Source organism: Kuraishia capsulata, genomic scaffold (assembly GCF_000576695.1).
Source record: "Kuraishia capsulata CBS 1993 genomic scaffold, Kuraishia_capsulata_scaffold_5, whole genome shotgun sequence".
Lineage (NCBI taxonomy): Eukaryota > Fungi > Ascomycota > Pichiomycetes > Pichiales > Pichiaceae > Kuraishia > Kuraishia capsulata.
The window spans coordinates 998829-1014284 of record NW_019172954.1 but is presented as its reverse complement, the minus strand read 5'-3'; the positions used below and the strand labels follow the sequence as shown (position 1 = coordinate 1014284).

Below are 15456 nucleotides of genomic sequence, written 5' to 3'. Positions count from 1 at the left end.
CCAACAGAGCCAATCGTCTCATCTAGTATCGCTCTTGAATTTTTCACTGCTGAACCGATGGGTGGCTGGTACCGCGATGGGCAAGGCTGGTGACCCCAATGTGGCGCATGCTGTCTGTCAAAACCTGTGCGGCTCTCTTTCATATATCCTCTCTTCTTTCTTGTTCAACAAGACGCCATTACAACAAGCCAAAGTAATCCACTTTTCTACTATATCGGTTTTTGATTATAGGTATCTTATACCTGCAATGTTAATACTATCACTACGAGCTTTCACTAATGTCTGGAAATAGATCGGTGCCGCGGCTTTCCCTATGTCTGACGATTTAGTGTACAATGCTAGGCTGGGAGAGGCTCTTCTGAGAAACGATGGGGTTGTTGTCGAAGAGACTGTTTCTGATCAAATATCTGATCAGATCTCTGAGATCGACTCTAAAAAGCCCAGCGAATTCTCTGGCTCCCCTGTTGTTCTGGATGAAGACCCATATTTGGCGTGGAATTCTGACTCGAAAACGCCGATAAGTGCCGAACAAATATGGGAGATCTTTGAGAAATTAAAGGACATGTTTGGATTTCAGCGAGATTCCGTGCTGAACATGTACGACCATCTAATGGTACAGCTTGATTCGCGAGCTAGTAGAATGACTTCTGCGAGAAGTTTGCTTTCGTTGCATGCGGACTACATTGGCGGCGAACACTCTAACTACAGGAAATGGTACTTCGCTTCTCATCTCAATCAACCAGGTGAGATCTATACGGGGAAACAGCCTAAAGACACTAGCAATGGAGCGGTGAAGGATTCCATCTACGACGAGTTCGATACTCTCACCTTGAAACCACTCGAAATGGCAGAGTACAAATGGAAGTGGAAAATGGGCCAATATTCTCCTGAAGATATGATACATCATTTGGCACTCTATCTGCTAATATGGGGCGAGTCTAACCAGGTAAGGTTCACGCCAGAATGCTTGTGCTTCCTATTTAAGTGTGCCTGGGATCATATGGACTACATCAGGTTTAAGGAAACCCAGGGTGTCGAAACAAATTATCCAGAATATGATTTTCTGAACAGATATGTGACTCCATTGTACAATTTCATCAGGGACCAACAACTAAAGTTCAAACAGGGACGATGGGTGAGAAGAGAGAAAGATCACGACCGAACGATCGGCTACGATGATGTCAACCAGCTTTTTTGGCATTCTAAGGGTATCTCTAGATTGGTCCTTGATGACGGTTCGAAGCTTTTGTCATATGACCCTCATCTGAGGTATTCCAAACTTGCGTTTGTGCGGTGGGATAAGGCGTTCTACAAGACATATAAAGAGCGGAGGTCATCATGGCATTTAGCAACCAACTTCAGCAGGATATGGATCATCCACATCTCAGTGTTTTGGTATTACTACTGCTTCAATTCTCCAACATTTTACACTAAGGACTACTCACTGAGATCGAATAGTCAGCCAACGCCTCAAGCTCAGCTCTCGGCTTGTTCGTTAGCAGGCGCTCTTGCGTGCATCATTCAGCTCACCGCTACTGTGTCTGAATGGGCGTTTGTTCCGCGACAATGGCCAGATGCAAATCACGTTTTTTTGCGGATCATCGCTATCCTCTTTATTTTGGCATTGAATGTTGGTCCTTCAGTTTACATTTTCGGTTTCAACAAGTTGGATGCGCAAACCCAGGTTGGCTTTACAATATCTGTGGCTCAGTTTGTGTTCTCGATTATTACAACACTCTACTTTTCCTTCCAAACTCCCCAAAACTTGTTCAGCCCGTTTAGGAGAAGAGGGAGCTTGCAAAATGCTACCCATGATGCCTTCAGTGCATCATTTCCCAAATTGACTAACAAATCACGAATTCTCTCCTGCGGCCTGTGGTTGACTGTATTTGGTGCCAAGTTCCTGGAGTCTTACATTTTCTTAACCCTCTCTTTAAGGGATTCAATCATAAGTCTCTCGTTGATGGATATGAACCGCTGTACAGGTGAGGCTTTCTGGGGAAACATCTTCTGCCGTCAACAGGCAAGGGTTGTTTTGGTTCTGATGTACGGAACAGACTTCATACTGTTTTTCCTCGATACCTATCTATGGTATATCATTTGCAACTGTGCTCTGTCTGTTGCTCTGGCGTTTTCTTCTGGAATTTCAGTTATGTCACCATGGAAGAATGTCATCTCGAGGTTGCCACAACGAATATACTCCAAGCTGCTGAGAACTCATGATAAAGACTACCGCCCAAACTTGCTCATTTTCCAAATATGGAATGCGATTATGCATTCAATGCATCGTGACCACCTGATATCACGCGAGCATCTAGCGAGGTTATTGTTCACTCAAACTACTAACGAACAAGGCGAGATTGAGGTCAAGGTTCCATCCTTTTTCGTTAGTCAGGGTGACACATCGAAGACATTCAATTACTTTTTTGCCAACTCTGAAGGAGAAAGGCGTATTTCATTCTTTGCACAATCCTTATCCACACCGATACCTGAGCCTGGTCCCATCAATGAGATGCCTACTTTCACCGTTCTCATACCTCACTATGAAGAGAAAGTCATCCTTTCTTTGAAAGAGATTATCAGAGAGGATGAAAACTCAAGGATCTCACTGCTGGAGTATTTGAAAGAGTTGTACAAATCAGACTGGGATTGCTTTGTTGAAGATAGCAAGTTCGTTGCTACTGCGGCTCCAGTTGACAAGGATCTAGATGAAGCTTGCAACAATGATGATTTGCCTTTTTATTGTGTTGGGTATAAGTCTTCATCTTCTGAGTTTACACTCAGGACCAGAATCTGGGCATCTTTACGGACTCAGACGCTTTACCGAACTATCTCGGGTTTCATGAACTATTATATCGCTATCAAGCTCCTATGCGGCGTGGAGAATTCTGAGATCTACCGCAATACCGATGATAGCAAGCTGAAACCATACCTAGAGGCATTTGTCAAAAGAAAATTCAGGCTCGTTGTTTCCATGCAAAAATATCAGAAAATGACCAAGCTGGAGAAAGACGATATAAGGCACCTGGCCCAAGCATTTCCTCACCTAAACATTGTGAGTTTGGAGCAGGAGAAGAAAGGAGATGGGGAGGAAATAACATACTTCTCCACTCTATATGGTTGCTCTGAAACAGATGCAGATGGTATGCCCAAAATGATTTACAAGGTGCAACTATCTGGAAATCCCATTTTGGGGGATGGAAAAGCTGACAACCAAAATATGTCTTTGATCTACTACAGGGGAGAATACATACAAGTGATTGATGCAAATCAAGACAACTATCTTGAGGAATGCTTGAAGGTGAGGTCTGTTTTGTCAGAATTTGAAGGGAAAGCAAAGTCATTTGTTCATCCGTATGCACTTGGCTGTTTCTGGGAAAGCGAACCTCCGGTTGCAATTGTTGGTGCCAGGGAGTATATCTTTTCAGAGAATACGGGTATATTGGGAGATGTAGCTGCCGGGAAAGAGCAGACCTTTGGCACTTTGTTTGCGAGAACTTTGGCACAGATTGGTGGAAAATTGCACTATGGTCATCCTGATTTTTTGAATGCAATCTTCATGACCACGAGGGGAGGGATTTCTAAGTCGCAGCGAGGCCTGCATCTCAATGAAGACATCTACGCCGGTATGATGGCACTTCTTAGGGGTGGACGCATAACTCACTGCGATTACTACCAATGCGGCAAAGGGAGAGACCTTGGCTTTGGCTCAATTTTGAATTTCACTTCGAAGATTGGCGGAGGTATGGGAGAACAGATGCTGTCACGAGAATACTACTATCTGGGAACAAGACTTCCTTTGGACAGATTCTTGTCCTTCTACTATGCACATCCTGGCTTTCATTTGAACAACAGATTCATCATGCTCTCGCTACAGCTGTTCATGCTTGTGTTGATGAACCTGGGAGCATTGGCTCATGAATCCATAGTGTGTCGATGGGATAAGAATATGGCAATTACAGCAGAGCCTCAACCTCTAGGATGTTATAATCTTGTTCCTCTATACCACTGGATTTCAAGGTTTGTGATTTCCATTTTCATCTGCTTTTTCATCTCTTTCTGCCCTCTTGTCGTTCACGAGTTAACAGAACGTGGTGCCAAAAAGGCCATCACACGTCTGATGTCCCACTTTATGTCGCTTTCCCCCCTGTTCGAGGTTTTCGTTTGCCAGATATACTCCAACTCACTGCAGAGCGTCCTCGTCTTTGGAGGGGCTCGCTATATGGCTACGGGGAGAGGATTTGCAATTTCAAGAATCCCCTTCTGTTCACTATACTCCAACTACGCACCCTCATCAATCTTCACAGGTATACGCCTCTGTCTGGTACTTCTGTTTGCCACGGTGTGTCTCTGGCAGTATTCGATAATGTGGTTCTGGATCACCGTTGTCTCCTTGTGTTTTTCTCCCTTCTTCTTCAACCCACATCAGTTCGTCTGGAACGAGTTCTTTTTGGACTATCGGGAGTTTCTGCGATGGCTGACTAGAGGTAATTCCCAATGGCATGCCAGTTCATGGATTCAGCATACAAGGCTATCGAGATCCAGGTACACAGGTTTCAAGAGAGGGAAACTACGAGGTGATGACGGCCAAATTCAACCATCTCAAGACCGACGCAGAGCTCCTTTTGCAAACATTTTAGTCGCTGAAGTTCTCGCACCTCTGGGCCAGTCGATCTTCATGTTCACTGCTTACACCTTCATCAATGCACAGAATGGAGTGAAAGAACCAGAGGTTGTCAATTCCGTTGTGCGTATGGCAATACTCGTGATCGTACCTATTCTGATCAACATCCTAGTCTTGTTATTGATCTTCCTAGTGTCATGTCTTTTAGGGCCGTTGCTGTCGTATTGTTGCAATCGGACCGGCACTGTCTCATCCTTTGTTGCCCACGGCATTGCTGTTCTGGTTCATGCGATTTCCTTTGAGCTTACGTGGGTACTTGAAGGGTGGGACTTCAGCCGAGCTTTGTGTGCATTTATCTGCTGCGTTTGCATCCAGCAGTTATTGTTTCGCTCTGTCGTTGTGCTTCTATTAACGAGAGAGCTCAAACAGGACTCAGTCAATAGGGCATGGTGGTCTGGGAACTGGGCGAAGGCTGGGATTGGAATTTTCGTGATTAGCCAACCTTTTCGCGAACTGCTTGTTAAGACCATAGAAATGAGCCTCTTTGCGGCAGACTTTACGCTGGGCCACGCGCTGCTGTTTTGTCTCAGTCCGATACTATTTGTGCCGTGGATAGACTCATTGCACACGCGATTGCTCTTTTGGATGAAGAACACGGGCCCGTTGCGTGGTCGGATTTACAGTCCAAAAAAAACTAGGTTGCGGCGCAAAAGAGTGCGGCTTCACGCGATGTTGTTCTTTACTATACTCGCGGTATTTATTGCGTTGGTGCTGGTGCCGGTGATAGTTGGTCACACCAAATTCGTAGACTATGATCTGCCAGATCGGGGGTTGGGTTTGATTCAGCCGCACCGGCAGAATAATAACGATACTGGGTCGCAGTTTGTGGTGAAAGACTAGAGGTGAGCGAGACTGGGAGAACGGAGGAGAAGGGAAGACAGCCAATGGGCAATAGCTAATACTTCAACAAATAGCTGACGGTAATGCTGGTAACTAGTAGCTCGACTATTAGTCCAAACTATTGACCAGTACTACGACTAGTTCAATTATTTCTCAGCTAGGCCATGTCACAGGCTTAGTTCCTCGGATAAATAAGAATTCCATGTCGGCCTAACGCCATTAAGCCTTCGCTCGTATAGCTGACTATTTCACCTAGTAAAAATCTACGCTAAAATGTTTGGTCTTCCTCGGATAATTTACAATAACGCGTCTGCTTAGCGGCTTAAGCCTCCCTGTTAAGCCTTTACAAAGCCACTATTAAGCATCATTTATCGAGGGCTAAAATTAGGCTTGGGTCGGCCAATCGAACCACGCTCCGGGTACACGACCTACTAGACCAAAAGAAAACAAAAAAATTTGCTCCTGTTTTAGATCGAAAATTGCCGCTTTAGGCAAAGACACCAACGGACGATGGTAAGCGAGCCTTATATTGTGAGGACAATCATACGCGCAAAAATCCATGTTTTTATCCTAAAAATCCTAAAAATTATAGCACAAAAAATCTGAATCTCATGCAGCAATTATTTATTTGTTTTTTGAAATTTTTTCGGTAGAATAAGCTCGCAAAGTGAGCCCAATGTCGGCCCGCGCCTCTTTCCCCCCTCCGCCCCTCCGGCTGCACACGACCTAGCCCCGTTTGTTTTCCTTCAAAGACCGTGATCCGACCGAGGATATCACCTTCCTCTGTTTTCACCTTCAAGCTATCCCTTTGAAACCAACTTTCTAAGATGCTCTTCAAGTCACTCATTTCAACCACGCTTGCCGTGGCCGGACTATCCCAGTCTGTAGCTGCCAGCTTTCCAACCATTGAAATTTCAGGCAACAAGTTCTTTTACTCCAACAACGGTTCGCAGTTCTACATAAAGGGAGTAGCCTACCAGGCCGACACTTCTGGAGCCACGAACACGTCTTTTGTTGATCCTCTGTCTGACAAGTCCACTTGTGAACGTGATATCCCATATTTGCAGAAGTTGAGCACAAACGTTATTCGTGTTTATGCCTTGGACAGCGACGCAGACCACTCTGATTGTATGGGTTTGCTCCAAGATGCTGGAATCTACGTGATTGCTGATTTGGCCGAGCCAAAGCTCTCGATCAGTACCTCGGATCCATCTTGGACCGTTGAGTTGTACGAGCGTTACACCAAGGTCGTAGACGAGATGCAGCAGTATGACAACACCTTGGGTTTCTTTGCCGGTAACGAGGTTGTGACTAACCACTCCAACACCGACGCTGCTGCCTTCGTCAAGGCTGCTGTTAGAGACATCAAGGCTTACATCAAGGACAAGGACTACCGTACCATTCCAGTTGGTTACTCTGCCAACGACGACTCCAAGACCAGAGTGTCCAGTGTGGACTACTTCTCGTGTGGTGATGAAGACGAGAGAGCAGATTTCTATGGTATCAACATGTATGAGTGGTGTGGTAGCTCCAGTTTCAGCGGCTCTGGATACGAGGACAGAACTGAGGAGTTTTCTGATTTGCCAGTTCCAGTCTTCTTCTCCGAATACGGATGCAACACAGTTACTCCAAGAAAGTTCACTGAGGTCGGAACTCTTTTCTCCAGTAAGATGACCGATGTCTGGTCCGGAGGTATCGTGTACATGTACTTCGAGGAAACCAATAACTATGGTCTCGTCACCATTGACGACGACTCTGTTTCCACTCTTGATGACTTTGGATACTACTCCTCCGAAATCGCGTCCGTTTCTCCAACCTCTGCCACCTCTGCCTCTGTCACTGCTGTTAATACCCTCAAGTGCAACTCCACTTACACCAGCTGGAAGGCCAAGAACACTTTACCACCAACTCCTCAAGACTCCGTGTGCAGCTGTATGAGCAACTCTCTGTCCTGTATCGTTTCAGACGACGTTGACGAGGACGACTACTCAGACCTCTTCAGCACCGTTTGTGGTCTCGTCTCCACCTGTGTCGGTATCAATGCTGATGCCAGCTCCGCGACTTATGGTGCTTACTCCTTCTGCAGTTCCAAGGAAAAGCTCTCTTTCGTCCTCGACCTCTACTACCAAGAGCAAGACGGTGACAGCAGTGCCTGTGACTTTGACGGATCTGCCACCCTCGGTGGAAGCTCCAGCACCGGTGACTCATGCTCTTCTGTCCTCAAGGAAGCCGGTACTGCTGGTACTGGAACCGTCACAGCCACTTTGACCGAGTCGGAGTCCACCAACACTTCTGACTCTGACTCTGACTCTGACTCTTCATCTTCTGGATCTTCCAAGTCTTCCAAGTCTGGCTCTTCCTCTTCGGCCTCTTCGTCTTCCAAGAGCAGTGCTGCCGGTTCCATGAGATCCCCAATCGCCTCCTTCAACGACTTGTCTGTCACCATCGGCCTCGGTGCCTTTGTTGCCATCAGCATGTGCGTTGCATTGCTGTAGACAAAAAACTCCAGACATACTGGTGTAGAACGTAAGAGGATCCAGCCATAATGCTGATTTTGTTTAATTCACACCGGACATTATCAAATTTCCTTTCACTGATATCATCAATATCGAAATTCTTGTTTTAGAAATTGGAAAATTAACTTATCCTGTTATATTTATGTATACCCTTAGACCCTGCCCAGAGCCTTCCGCAATATGCAAGGTACACATTCCACTGCAGTATGCCAAATGCAGAAGTGCCTCGAAGGTGCCTCGACTTTCCAAAAGAAGAGTAATTCGGACGGTATCAGAGCAAAATGGACTCCTTCAGGTATCGATAGGAAGAAATTCCACGTCCAGAAGGCCAATGAAAAACTTTGGTTGGTATCGTCTCCGTCCAAACCGGAATGACGTCTTGGTATAATCAAAAAGAAAGAAGAGCATGCCCAGATGGGGCAATACGCCAGTACAAACTGCGCTCGCCAAAATGGCAGTTTCTAAAAATGGTGAGTCCGATGCCAAGATATAAGCGCCTTTACGTGTCTGAAATTTGGTTTAGTGTGTTTCGTGGTGGATCGCCGAGTCCCATCCAGCAACACGCCCAGAAACACGCCTGGCAAACCGGGATCATGGCGAAGTTGGCTATGTGGACAGTAAGATTGTGGTATTTCTTGGCCGAGAATCCTTGGCTGATCTCGAGTTGTGTTCTTCTCTTGTTTACAAAACGTTTTGAATAATTTGGAAACTTACTGGAAAGATTATTCTGGTCTGTGTCATTCGCTTGCTTTCTACCACTCAGTAAGGCTCTCTTTAAATTTCACACACGTTTCTCCACACGAAGCTTGAAAAAAAAGACCAAAAGCTGATTTTTCGAGATGTTACAAAGAGTCGCACTTTCTCTGCTTGCCCTTGCTGGCACCGCGTTGGGCGCGTCGTCTGACTTCCCAACCATCGAGGTCGCAGGTAACAAGTTCTTCTATTCCAACAACGGATCGCAGTTCTACATCAAGGGAGTTGCCTACCAGAAGAACACTGAAGAGCTTGACGATGATTCCAACTATGTGGACCCTTTGATTGACGGAGACCTCTGTAAGAGAGATATTCCTTATCTTGAAGAACTGCACACCAACGTAATCCGTGTGTATGCAGTCAACGGTTCTGCCAGTCACTCAGACTGCATGACCCAGCTTCAAAACGCTGGAATCTACGTGATTGCCGACCTGTCGTCTCCTGATCAGTCTATTATCACTACCGACCCTGAATGGACTACAGATCTGTACGATCGCTACACCAGTGTGATTGACGAGTTCCAGCAATACGACAATGTTCTCGGCTTCTTTGCTGGTAACGAGGTTATCACCAATAAAACCAACACCGATGCTGCTCCTTATATCAAAGCCGCTATCAGAGATATGAAATCCTATATTAAAGACCAGGGTTACAGAGATATCCCAGTTGGATATTCTGCCAATGATGACTCCAAAACCAGAGTTTCTTCTGCTGATTACTTTGCCTGTGGTGACGAAGACGTCAAGGCCGATTTCTACGGTATTAACATGTACGAATGGTGTGGAACTTCGAGTTTCGCAGCGTCCGGTTACAAGGATAGAACTGAAGAATTTGCCAACTTGTCTGTTCCAGTCTTTTTCTCTGAATATGGCTGTAATGCAGAGACACCAAGAAAGTTCACCGAGGTTGCGGCTTTGTACTCTGACGATATGACTGATGTCTGGTCCGGTGGAATTGTTTATATGTATTTCCAGGAAACCAACGATTACGGTTTGGTATCTGTTGATGGTGATGATGTTTCTACTATGGCCGATTTCAAGTACTTGAAGTCGGAATTGGGTTCCATCTCTCCAACCTCTGCTACTCAGTCTGTCGTCTCAGCTACTGCTACTCAGATCGATTGTCCTGCCACTGGAGCCAATTGGAAAGCTACCACTGATCTTCCTCCAACCCCAGACAAGGATGTTTGCAGCTGTCTTTCTGAGAGTCTTTCGTGTGTTCTTGACAGTTCTGTCAAATCCAAGGACTACTCTGATCTCTTTGGAATCGTCTGTGACAAAGTGGACTGCAGTGCCATTTCTAACAATGCCAGTGCTGGAACGTATGGCTGGGTTTCATTCTGCTCCTCGAAGGAAAAGCTCGATTATATTTTGAACTTGTATTATGAGGAAAATGACTCCGACTCGTCTGCTTGTGACTTTGACGGAAGTGCCTCCTTGCAGACAGCTTCTTCAGCTTCGTCCTGCTCTGCAGTTTTGGCCTCTGCTAGCTCTGGAGCCACTGGAACCGGCTCTGGAGGAGGCTCAGGTTCTACAGGCTCGGGTTCCTCGTCCTCGTCTTCATCATCGTCTTCCTCGTCGTCATCGAGCTCCTCAAAGGGAGCTGCCAACCTGGTTTCTCCATCTCTCTCTCAGTCAGACTACTACGTTATGAGTGTCCTTGGAACCTTTTTCTTCGGCGGACTTTCATATCTTTTTGTCTAAATGGTTCTATATAGATGTTAAACCTAGAAAACCCATGCTTTTGCCGTTATGTAGAAATTCCGGTGTTGATCGCATCGACCGTCCTGAACACATCTTCAAACGTATTGTAGAGGGCGGTGGGTGCAATTCTGATGACGCTCGGCTTTCTTTCATCACAAACGATTCCGTGAGCCTGTAGATAGCTATTTACCTTCTCCATCAGGGCGTGCGAACTGAATAAAACCGAGAGTTGTGCTCCCCTGCTGTTGGGGTCCGTAGGCGTTATGATCGTGAAACCGACCTTATTATCGAGCTCCCCGGCCTCCAAGTAGAATGGGCTCTTATGCAGTTGATCCTCGAGGAACTTGGTCAGTTTCCTGCTCTTCTCGAAGAGAACGTCAATTCCCCCAACCCGCTCGAACATCTTCAACGATGTGTGGAGGGCCACCACATCCAGCACACTTGGATTCGACTGTCTGAATCCCAAAGCACTGGGAATAGGATCAAACTCTTCCAACATCTCAAACCGTTTTTCCCGGTTGTTTCCCCACCACCCTGCGACTCTGGGAATCTGCGTCTCGGCCTTCGACCAACGCTCATGCACGAAGATGCACCCGATTCCTCCAGGTCCGGAGTTGAGGTACTTGTAACTGCACCAACACGCAAAATCCACGTCAAGATCGTGAAGTTTGACGGGGATGTTCCCTGCAACATGGGCTAAATCCCATCCGACTATACATCCCTTCGAGTGACCAAAATCGGTTATGGTCTTGAGGTCGAAGAACTGGCCTGTGTAATACTGAATTCCGGGGAAACAAACCAAAGCAATTTCATCGCCATTCTTGTCAATTGACTCTAATATATCCTCGGTCCGAATAGTGAACTCTCCTTTACGGGGTTCGATCTGGATCAAAGCCTCCTCCGGACTGAACCCACGCAGTTTCACCGCATTAAGAAACGCATAGAAATCCGAAGGAAAAGCTTTTTTCTCAAAAAGAATCTTGAATCTTGTGGCAGTAGGCCTGTAGAAAGCTGCCAGTAAGGCATTCAGGTTCATCGTCAGCGTTCCCATGCAAGCAACCTCGGACTCTTTTGCACCAACAATCTTGGCTAGGGAAGGGACCAGTGGCAGATCGACATCCATCCAGTTGTGAGCGTCGTCAATCGGATGTCTAAAGTGGGAATCAACTGCACGGGCAGACCAAGCGTCCAACTCATCGTTGATGGCGTTCCTTGTCGCCTTAGGCATCAGCCCAAGAGAGTTTCCAGCCAGATAAGTTATAGGTCCTTGCACCTCCGGGACAGTACCTCCAAAAGACTCCGCAGTCGGAATATTGAACTCATCTCTGTAAGTCACTGACAATTTGTCCAGTGCAATAGCCTCGCTAAGACCAGAATCGCTTGAGGGCATTTGTTGTTCAGTAGGGGTTGAAGATATGATGAACAGAGGTTGGTCATACAGCCGCTTCGGTAAAATCATCTGTGGTCTAATTAGGCATGCACTACCTATTCTGGCTCTTTGCCGAAAGTAAACCTAGCGCGAATTAGTCGGTCTTGATAAGGGCTAAATACGGAACTGATGTAATTGACGTATATATTGATAGATGTGATTTTCCGAATCTCAAAATTGACCATATATCTCTCATAATTGGGCAGGTAGAATAACAGCCCTTTGTCTGAGATCAGTATGCGGCCATATATTGGCATATGCACTCAATATGTACCTTTAATTAGGTGTATATCCACGCAAAGATAAAGTTTCGAGGAGGGATTACTACAGGCCCGCCCTGTTCCTGCTTGTTTGTTTGTGTTCTAAAGGTACCAAAACTAATCCAGTTAGTCGATCATGTTACTGCATAACTTCATCAACCCGTGTTGCATAGCTGCATTGTTTATAGCCGTTGTTGGGGCAATAGAGATATGTAATGGCGATGAATGTTACACCGCAATGTTGAGAGTAAGCGATATCAAATCAATATCACAAACATACTTGGCAAACGGGGATTCTGATCCCCCAATTCACGACATGGCTTCTATACCGGTGTACATATTCACGCTTGACAATGGTGCCCATCTTGTCACCCTTAACTCAACAGATGAATTAGTGAAGAGCGGTGTGATAGGAAAAAGGAGGAGTTTCTTGGAGTATCTTCTCTTTGGCTTTGTAATATATGTGTTAGTATATGCCGTTTTACTTACCATCGCGCTTACGACCAATGACAGAGATGTCAAGCAAGCCAGTGACTTTCTGGCACTGTGGGGCGTAGCGGTGGGAGATTGTTTCCATGTATTGTGGACAACCGTTGCGTACGGGAATCGTCACCATGTCAGTCTTTTTGCAGATAGTGAGAAAAGGAACGCAGCGATAAGGGATTATGAGAAAAGAAGGACTCCTGAGTCTGCCTCTAGAGCCGACAGTCACTCAAAAACTGATGAAAAATTTGGTGTATAAATCGGCGTTATTGAACTCGTTTCTAGCTTTTTTTCAATTTCACTTATAGTTTCCACAGTTTAAGGCTTTCCACAATTTTCACTAAAATCGATGTTGGAGTACCATAAGTAGTCTCCAGAAACCGTGAAAGTTCTTTTGATATGTAAGCCCGCATAAGTAAGCCACATCTTGCTTAATTGTGCAGCATGGGTATTCGTTAAAACGGTAGTTTCTTTCAAAAATGTGAAGCCTTTTCACTGACCAGTATTGGTCATACTGATTGTATATACAGGCTATTTAGAGGTGCCTTCGAGCTCTTCTTCTAAGTACTCTTCCAGTTCAATGTTCTCTTGGATGTTCCAAAGCTGAGCATAAAGGGAGTCCGGCTTCTCCAGCAGCTGGTAGTGGCTACCCTCTTCGTAGACCTGGCCATTCTGCAAAACGATGATTTTGTCAGCATCGGCAATTGTGCGGAGACGATGAGCAATTGAAACGTTCGTGCGGGAGCCCTTACGGAAAATATCCTTCATTGTCTTCAGCAATGCTTGTTCTGTGTGGGTATCCAAGGCACTAGTGGCCTCGTCGAAGAACGTTATTGGTGCATCCTTGAGCAGTAATCTGCCCATAGCAAGTCTCTGTTTCTCTCCTCCAGATATCATCATTCCTCTCTCTCCTACAATGGTGTCGATTCCGTTGGGCAAGTCGTCAATAAGCTTGTCCAGCTGTACTCGGGAGATGGTCTCCTTGATCTCTTCATCAGAAGCCTCCAGGCGTCCGTAACGCAAGTTCTCCAAAATGGACTCGTTGAAAAGTGGAGTGTCCTGGGGTACAACACCAATGTGCCTGCGCAACGAATCCAGGTCGACTTCGCGGATATCCTGGTCATCTATCAGGATTCTGCCCGATTGGACGTCATAGAAACGGAAGGCCAGTCTCAGAATCGTAGACTTACCCGAGCCAGATGGCCCTACAATGGCCACTTTCTGTCCTGCCGGGATTGTAAAGGAACAATTGTTCAAAATGGGCCGGTCCGGATGGTAGCCAAAAGTGACATTTTCAAATCTCACCTCTCCGCCTTTGGTCAATTTGAGAGGAGGAGCATTCGTAAGAGACTTGATTTTGACTTCGTTCTTCTGCAACTTAAACAGGGACTCCATATCGAGTAGAGACTGTTTCAATTCTCGGTAAACAGATCCCAGAAAGTTCAATGGAACCGACAATTGAAACACCAGCTGGTTGATCAGTACCAAGTCACCCACAGTGAGGTCCCCCGAGGCAACACCTTGACAGCCCATGTACATCATTGCTGTCAACGCGCTAGTGAAAATCAGGTTCTGGCCTGAATTGAGGAACGCCAACGAAGTGGCCACCTTAATGGATGCATTCTTGTAGTTTTCGAGAGCCAAATCGTATTTGGAGCTCTGGAAAGCCTCGTTGTTGAAGTACTTGACGCTCTCGAAGTTGATCAAAGAGTCCAGAGCAACACTCGCAGCCTGGTTGTCTGCTTTATTTGCCTGTCTGCGGAACCCAGTACGCCACGCAGTGGTGCGGATGGTAAAGATGGAATAAGCCAGCATTGTTGCAAGCGTCACGAACGCGAATTGGGCTCCATAATTATAAGTCAGCACACCGCAGACCACCGATATTTCAAAAGTGATGGGCAGGATATGGAACACCATTGCCGTCAAAACATACGATATACCCTTGGTACCCCTGTCTATAGCCCTGGTGAGACCACCTGTCTGTCTAGAGAGATGGAAGTTGAGATCCAAGTTCAACAGGTGCACGAACGTATTATGGGCCACCTTCATGATGGCGCTCTGTGCAACCTTGGCGAAAACCGCGTTCCTCAATTCTCCAAAGAGAACCGCACCAAATCTTGCACCTCCATATGCCAAAATCACCGCTATGATGGCTGCTGGTAACACACCGCCCTCTGTAGCCCAGTCGATGTTGGTCGAGTCCACGATCGACTTGAAGAAGAAGGGAACCTGCACATTCAGCAGCTTTGCCGCAATCAGCATCGCCAGGGCCAGAACTACCCGGAATTTTGCTGCCGGCTGGTTCTTTGGCCATAGATAGGCCATCAATTCCAGCACCATTTTCCACTGCGAGAGTTTGGGAGTGGCTTCAGAGGCTGGCTCTTTTGGGGCTTTAGCAGACTCTTTCGGAGACTCCTTAGCCTCTTTGGTCTCCTTGGAATTCTTAGCATTTTTGGATGCACCTGTTTCTTTTCTCAACAGAGAACTGAACGAAAATCCCCTTTGAAGTCGTAGTCGATTCACAGCCAAAGAGTCAGATCCGATGCTCTTTGTGATACCTTGCGGTCTCACAACCAGTCTCCCCGGCAACAAGCTGAAAAGTCGAACATGAGGCAGCACACGACTCGATTGCCGTATTCCACCGTTCAACACCAAGGTCTTTGCAAACATTGGCACGTTGGATATGATGCCAGCGAAAGAAAGGTCAGGGAATCGAGAGCCTTACACGTTGCCGTTGATAGCAGGCTGTCTGGGCGTGTGCTTGCCAACTTCTACCGAGATCGGAGAT

General features: G+C 46.3%; 7 protein-coding genes across 7 annotated transcripts; 5 read left to right on the top strand and 2 right to left on the bottom strand.

Moving 5' to 3' along the window:
- Positions 1 to 313: 313 nt before the first annotated feature.
- On the top strand, positions 314 to 5524 carry KUCA_T00004526001 (uncharacterized protein; the record flags this gene model as incomplete). Its single annotated transcript, XM_022601270.1, has 1 exon — positions 314 to 5524. One exon carries the CDS (start codon positions 314 to 316, stop codon positions 5522 to 5524), a length of 5211 nt encoding a protein of 1736 aa, XP_022460533.1.
- Positions 5525 to 6351: 827 nt separating this feature from the next.
- KUCA_T00004525001 (uncharacterized protein) lies at positions 6352 to 8019 on the top strand (the record flags this gene model as incomplete). The annotated part of the gene is made up of 1 exon (XM_022601269.1): positions 6352 to 8019. One exon carries the CDS (start codon positions 6352 to 6354, stop codon positions 8017 to 8019), a length of 1668 nt encoding a protein of 555 aa, XP_022460532.1.
- A 392-nt stretch (positions 8020 to 8411) lies between these two features.
- On the top strand, positions 8412 to 8741 carry KUCA_T00004524001 (uncharacterized protein; the record flags this gene model as incomplete). The annotated part of the gene is made up of 1 exon (XM_022601268.1): positions 8412 to 8741. One exon carries the CDS (start codon positions 8412 to 8414, stop codon positions 8739 to 8741), a length of 330 nt encoding a protein of 109 aa, XP_022460531.1.
- Positions 8742 to 8879: 138 nt separating this feature from the next.
- Positions 8880 to 10496, top strand: KUCA_T00004523001 (uncharacterized protein; the record flags this gene model as incomplete). Its single annotated transcript, XM_022601267.1, has 1 exon — positions 8880 to 10496. One exon carries the CDS (start codon positions 8880 to 8882, stop codon positions 10494 to 10496), a length of 1617 nt encoding a protein of 538 aa, XP_022460530.1.
- Positions 10497 to 10542: 46 nt separating this feature from the next.
- Positions 10543 to 11886, bottom strand: KUCA_T00004522001 (uncharacterized protein; the record flags this gene model as incomplete). Its single annotated transcript, XM_022601266.1, has 1 exon — positions 10543 to 11886. The coding sequence occupies one exon, from the start codon at positions 11884 to 11886 to the stop codon at positions 10543 to 10545; it is 1344 nt and encodes a 447-aa protein (XP_022460529.1).
- A 435-nt stretch (positions 11887 to 12321) lies between these two features.
- KUCA_T00004521001 (uncharacterized protein) lies at positions 12322 to 12927 on the top strand (the record flags this gene model as incomplete). Its single annotated transcript, XM_022601265.1, has 1 exon — positions 12322 to 12927. One exon carries the CDS (start codon positions 12322 to 12324, stop codon positions 12925 to 12927), a length of 606 nt encoding a protein of 201 aa, XP_022460528.1.
- Positions 12928 to 13199: 272 nt separating this feature from the next.
- On the bottom strand, positions 13200 to 15338 carry KUCA_T00004520001 (uncharacterized protein; the record flags this gene model as incomplete). The annotated part of the gene is made up of 1 exon (XM_022601264.1): positions 13200 to 15338. One exon carries the CDS (start codon positions 15336 to 15338, stop codon positions 13200 to 13202), a length of 2139 nt encoding a protein of 712 aa, XP_022460527.1.
- Between the last annotated feature and the right edge of the window lie 118 nt (positions 15339 to 15456).